General features: G+C 31.2%; 1 protein-coding gene across 1 annotated transcript; it reads left to right on the top strand.

Moving 5' to 3' along the window:
- The first annotated feature begins 1,302 nt into the window (after positions 1-1,302).
- On the top strand, positions 1,303-6,675 carry LOC124639806. The gene is made up of 2 exons (XM_047177283.1): positions 1,303-1,606; positions 6,446-6,675. Exons 1-2 carry the CDS (start codon positions 1,433-1,435, stop codon positions 6,590-6,592), a joined length of 321 nt encoding a protein of 106 aa, XP_047033239.1. The 5' UTR covers positions 1,303-1,432; the 3' UTR covers positions 6,593-6,675.
- The last annotated feature ends 211 nt before the right edge of the window (positions 6,676-6,886 follow it).

Raw genomic sequence — 6,886 nt, 5'->3', positions numbered from 1 at the left:
CGTTTTGATCTACCTCTCCTCTAGCATTAAGTAATACATCAATAGAAAGCTTATGTTATATAAAGTATTTTCTTGTACGGCGGCGATTGTCATTTGTTAGTATTTAGGGAGTTGGACCATGTTTAGTGAAATAATAACTATGTCTAAAATCTACTGTAGCTTCTTAGGTACTGACAATTTGTTAGAGGTATTTAAGTACGAAATATTCGATTTAAAAAGGCCTTTCCAGTGATATATAATTAATTACTAGAGAAGGAATCTAAGGACTTGAAACTAACTATCGATAAAAAACCTTAAACATGTTCTAACATCTAAAGTACTAAGAATTGGTAAGTAGTATGTAAGTACAAAATGTAACGCTTAAAAAGACCTTTCAAATGATGTATGACTCATTACTAGAGGGGGAGTAGACCAACATTCAAACATCTCGCCCAATGTCCTTTACGCCGCGCAATGGTGGCCGAATCATTGTTGTGACTCACGCACACAAAAACCACGGTCTGCTCCGATAAAACTTTCCTGAAAGACCGTTGATGCTATCCCCGCACCCCGCGCGCCATTCCGGCGCGCCATCTGAATTTTATTCGAAATTTAAAATTCAAAGGACTTATGGGACACCCAGTATAAAAATTTTACCTATGCTAAAAACTTTCATAAAACTTTAATATTTTTTCTTCACAACAAAAACAAATTGAACCTATAATTTAAAATTAAGAAATAAAATTGAAATAAGTTTCTATTAAAAAATATATATAAAATTGGTATTCGATTATTTATAATAAACATCCGATTTAGGTATCGAATGCACACCGCTGATTGAAAAAAAAAATGTACTCTGTTCCAAACTCTACTTGACTTTGATCTTGTAAATTGTTCATTTTTATTGTGTATTTTTTGTGTTGTGTTTGAGAAAGTGATGCGATTATTTATTGGTAAGTTTTCACCAAATTTGAAATGCCTAACTTTTCGATAGACTTAGAAACACCGTAATTATTATCTATTTCTGAATTAACTGACCCCATTTGACCTTCGCACGTTGTTGTCAAATAAGTGAGCTCTAAAGTTATAGTTAAAATACTTCTGATCAGGCATTACGGACTTAGAATTTATGTGTTGAAAGTTAGTACAAATTTTTGAGTTCCATGTCGCGATTCAAAATATCCCGCCGAATCAACGGTAAAGTCATATGTCAAAACCTTGTCGAGCAGAGGGGTTAAATGAAAGTAAGATTTTTTATCTTACTTTCATTATCTGTGATTGAAATAACAATTTTTGATTGTGTCACTTGTGTCAGTGTCACTGTCTCTATCAAATCAAGCAGCTGTCATTCGAAAATTATGCATGCTTCATTCATTTTCAATTTTGTCTTGATCTGTTTCTTTGGATTTCGACCACAATTAATTGATTCCCTGAATTAGAATACTACTTCGACATGAAGTTAACCCTTGTGCTTTTTCGCCGCAATCGCCTACCTAATGGCCACCTGTTTAGAGGAAAAGATAGACTAGTCAAACGAGTGGAGCCTAAACATTTACGGCGACTGAAGGAGGATTTCGCTGTAGAAGAACAAAACATGTTTTATTTACGGTTTCCGTATTTGACAGAAGTAAGTTCTTTCTATTTTCACTCCAATCACTGAATATCCAATAAGTTTACTCTAGTGTTTGTTAACCGAGCAATATTCATAATCAATTATTATTGTAGGTATTCAAACTTCTGGTATTCTTGAAAGCCTTTATTAATAGTTAAAGAAATACAATCACATTTTGTTAGGAATTATAACATTGTTCTCACTAGTTTTTACATCATGACAATTCACACCACAGTCATTCTTTTTCATAGACTAACAACCCTACATTTTTTAAATGTCATAGACTATAAATTCCTAACACCTTCTCCTATTTTTAATATATGAACATAAATTAAAAATACCTTATAATTACTTCAGAAACACATCAGTTTTCAAAACATTAACTTAAACAAGTTTTCAAAACATTAACTTAAACACTTCTAATTATAACTCTCAATTTACACAACAACTTTATCGCAATGAAATTTAAATTTTTCTTTATATAGTGGTTTCGTCAACATATCCGCTATCTGATAATTTGTAGGACAATATATAACATCTAAATATCCTTTCTTATAATTTTCGTGTATAAAATAAAATCTCACATCTATATGTTTAGATCTCTTGCTGAATGAACCTGTTTTAATCAATTGGATAGCACTCTGGTTATCAATATTCAAACTAATCTTAATACTGCTACCAATTAATTCACTTATAAAAGTCTTTAAGTATAAACACTCTTTAACGCAATCTGCTGCTGCTATATATTCCGCTTCAGTTGACGATAGACTTACTATCGGCTGTCTTTTGGAGCACCAAGCTATAGGTCCACCTGCCAACATTATTATGAACCCTGTTGTACTTCGTCTGGTCTCTGTACAACCTGCATAATCTGAGTCACAATATGCATGCAATCTTGTAATATCTTTCCCAGCATTATACAAAATCCCTTTATCTCTCGTTCCATTCAAGTACTTCAACACCTTCTTTACTGCTAATATGTCTTGCCTTGATGGATTTTCTACCTTTTTACTTGCTTCATTCACAGCTTGACTGATATCTGGTCTTGACCTGGTTGACAAATACAATAATCCACCAACTAGTTCTCTGTATGGGAAATTTGACGTAGCCACCTTAGATTCATTTTCCTTTCCCACAATGCATGGAGTATCTGCAGCTTTGGAATCATACATATTATATTTTCTAAGTAATTTTTCTGTATAATTCTGCTGATGCAACAAGATGCCTTGTTCTGATCTTTTTATTTCAAAACCTATATAGTTTTGAGGTTGTTCATATGTTTTTAAGATAAATTCTTTTTCCAATTGATGCAAGATCTGTAATAACTTTTCCTTGTCTTTTGATATGGCCAAACCGTCATCAACATATATAGCCAATATTATAGTTTTGTCTTCATTAAAAAACACACACTGATCCGACTTTGAAGCTCTCAGTCCAAGTTTCCTTAAAGTTTCTGTAAATCTTTTATTCCATGTCATTGGTGCCTGTTTTAGCCCATATAGTCCTTTCTTTAAATGACAAATTTTATTAGGCTGTCTTTCATATCCTTCAGGAATATACATAAATATGTCTTCCTTTAACTCGCCATACAAAAATGCTGTTTTCACATCAAAAGTTATCATTTCATATTCCTTTGAAGCAGCAATTGCTATTAATGATTTTATTGCTGATTGACTTACTACTGGACTATATATTTCTTGATAGTCAATGCTTTGCTGTTCGAAGCCTCTTGCTACAAGTCTTGCTTTGTAAGTACCATTTTCTTTTATACAAAATACCCATTTACTTGACAATATCTTGTGTCCTTTTGCTCTTCCTACATCAACTATTTCCCATGTATTGTTACTTTCCAATGATTCCTTCTCCGAATTTATGGCCTTCTCCCAATTATTCTTTTCAGCAGACTTCATGACTTCATCATACGTAAGTAATACATAATCTTGCAGGTAAGCTGGTTTTTTCCGTTGTCGTTTTGTATTTATAGTTTCTATAGTTTCTATCTCTGCAGTATTACTTTCTTTATTTTCATCATTTTCTACTTCATCAATAATATCTGGGATGTTATCTTCTATTACATTACTTTGTTGTTCTAACTCTTCTATTTCATAATAACTGTCATCACTTTCTTCTTCTTGATTTATTTCTTCTTCATTATTACCTGGTATTATTTCTGTTATCACCGAACTTCCTGTTTCTTCATATTTTTCTCCAATTTTCTTATTATTATTAATTATAACAATATCCCTTGCTATTTCAATTCTTCTTTCTTCTTTATTCCACAATCTATATCCATTATTAGTATATCCAATCATGATTAACTTTTTGCTTCTTGGATCTAGTTTCTTAATATTCGAATGTAATTGTTTAGCATATACTATTGAACCAAACTTGCATATATTAGATATATTAGGCCTTTTACCATGCCACATCTCATAAGGTGTCTTATTCTTCAAAGATTCACTTGGTAATCTATTTATAATATAAGTAGAACAGTATACAGCTTCACCCCACATTTCTTTATCTAACCCTGAATCAAATAGTAATGCTCTGGTTTTATCTAATAATGTTCGATTTAGTCTTTCTGCTTTACCATTTAGTTGTGGTGAGTATGGTACTGTATAATCTAGTTTTATTCCCTTTTCAGTACACCATTTTTTAAAATCATTGCTTGTGTATTCACCTCCATTATCGCATCTTATGGTAGATACCTTTTCTGTTCTCTCTCTTTCTGTTTCTTCTATATAATGTTTTAAATTTTCTTTAACTTCATTTTTATATTTAAGCAAGTATATTTTTGTAAAATGAGTATAATCATCCATGACGGTTAAAACATAACTATAGCCATCATACGTTTTGTTTTCGAACGGTCCACATACATCAGTATGTAATAATTGAAGTGGTCTACTGGCTCTGTTTCTTACTGTGTTAAATGGAAGTCTTGTTTGTTTAGCTTGTGTACAGATTTCACATTCGTCTATTTGCCTTAATCCATTTATTTTTATTCCATCTGCCACATCTGGTAATATATCTAGTATTTTCTTTCCTGGATGTCCAAGTCTTTGATGCCATTCTAAGGCAGTGCCATTTTCTTTCATTAACAGTGTTTTTTCTTGCATATTATTATCATCCAAATTAATTTTATATAAACCGTTTTCTTTTTTTCCTGTTAATATTAATTCTGACTCCTTATATATTTTTACATTATCTTTGGTAAATATAACCACTCCTTGATTGTTTGTAACTGCATTAACCGATAATAAATTTTGTGATAAGTCAGGAACAAGCAGGGTATTATTAAGAGTACATTTTTTTCCAATGACTTTACCAGTCCCTTTCACCTCTATTGTTTCTTCATTTGCAGTCAAAACAGATGATGGTTTGCATTCAAAAAATTTTAGTATGTCTACATTTTTGGTCATGTGTGCAGTACACCCAGAGTCTACAACAAATTCTTTCAGTTTTGGTTCTTGAATTTCACCGTTTGTAAAAAATGCCTTTTCTATTCTTTTGTTACTTTTTTCTTCATTCTCATTCTTATTCTTATTTTTGAAAAAACAATTTTCTTCTCTGTGATTAATTTTTTTACAGATTGAGCACTGTTTATTTTTAAACTTACAGTCTTTATCTTCATGGTTGTCCCTTTTGCAGATACTACAGGCTCTACAGTCTTTCTTCATGTGCCCTGTTTTGTTACATTTGAAACATTTTATTGCATTAAACTTTTTCTTTGATGTAGATGAAGATGTAGCTTGAAATGCTAGCTGCTTGTCACTTTCTTTTGCTTTCAACATTCGATAATCTTCAGCCAGAAGTCTGTTTGTTAAATTTTGAAGGGTTTTCTTATCGTCTGCCATGCATTCCCAAGAAGTTATAAAATAGTTTAAATTATTTGGTAAACAGCTTAGTATTTTGGATATGACCATTTCATCATCTATTTTTGTTCCTAGCTGACTTATACGAAATTGTAAATTTTCTATTTCACTTATTAATTGGGAAAGCGATTGACTCTCTTGTTTCTTATATGTGAAAAACTCTTGTAATAATGCATCTTTGTTTCTTTGCTCAGAACCTTCGAATATTTCACATAATTTTACGTACATTTCACGTGCACTGTTACAATTAATTATGTGACCTTTTAGTTTCTTATCAATACTGCTTATGATAATTCTTTGCACCTGAGCATCTTTGATACTGAAGTCACTTTTCTTGTCATCTTCTTTTGTTTGTGCAATTGTTTTTGCAAGATTTGCCGCTTTTAAGTGTATATTGAATTCAAATTTCCACAATAAAAATGTTTCCGCATCTTTTAATTTTTCTATCTGTATTATCTCAGGTTTTTCCATTTTTTAGTTTTTCACCGTTTTTTATTTTCTTCCTTGTTATTACTGTTTTTTAGTTTTTTTTTCACTTGTTTTTTATGTTGGGTTTTTCATTACCCAATCCCGGTTTTTAATTTTTTCTTCTCGGGCGTTCTGGGCCCATAACCTATTGTAGGTATTCAAACTTCTGGTATTCTTGAAAGCCTTTATTAATAGTTAAAGAAATACAATCACATTTTGTTAGGAATTATAACATTGTTCTCACTAGTTTTTACATCATGACAATTCACACCACAGTCATTCTTTTTCATAGACTAACAACCCTACATTTTTTAAATGTCATAGACTATAAATTCCTAACAATTATAACCTTCTTGCTGTAAAAAATGCAAATATTAACTTTGTGTTATACAATATCATAGCAATAGTAATGTGGAATAAATAAATTGTAATCACTCAAATAAATTATAAAGTTCCATTTTAATGTTTCATCTAGGTGGTTAGGTAACACTGGTAACAAGTGTGTTTTTTACAGGCTGAAAGTTCCGGTCACACCAAAGCCCTAGGGAAACCAGAAATGAAAAAAGAAAAGATTTTGGACAACTCAAGAAGGATTTTCAAGCAAGATGTTACACTTTATGAGAGACTACATCACTTACGAGTCAAAGAGTCATGGGATTAGTTGTATTAGTAAGAAACATTATATTTTAACATAGGATATTATATTATTATGTAGTTGAAATAAAGAATATTGAAACAAATGAACTTATATTTTTTTACTTAGGAAAATCAACAGAAAATCTGCTTTCCTGCTGTAGTTTGGCAATTAATTTTTATTTTGCTCTTTCACCAGTTGAAAGAGAATAATTTTATTAGTATACAAAAATATTTTTTTAAATTGCTAGCAAATGCAGGCTAGGTGTAATTCTGGCTTGATTTTTATAGGATTATCTAGTTATAGCAGACTAGGTAGGGA

This window comes from Helicoverpa zea, chromosome 19 (assembly GCF_022581195.2).
Source record: "Helicoverpa zea isolate HzStark_Cry1AcR chromosome 19, ilHelZeax1.1, whole genome shotgun sequence".
Classification (NCBI taxonomy): Eukaryota; Metazoa; Arthropoda; class Insecta; order Lepidoptera; family Noctuidae; genus Helicoverpa; species Helicoverpa zea.
This window is presented reverse-complemented; position numbering and strand designations above follow the sequence as displayed.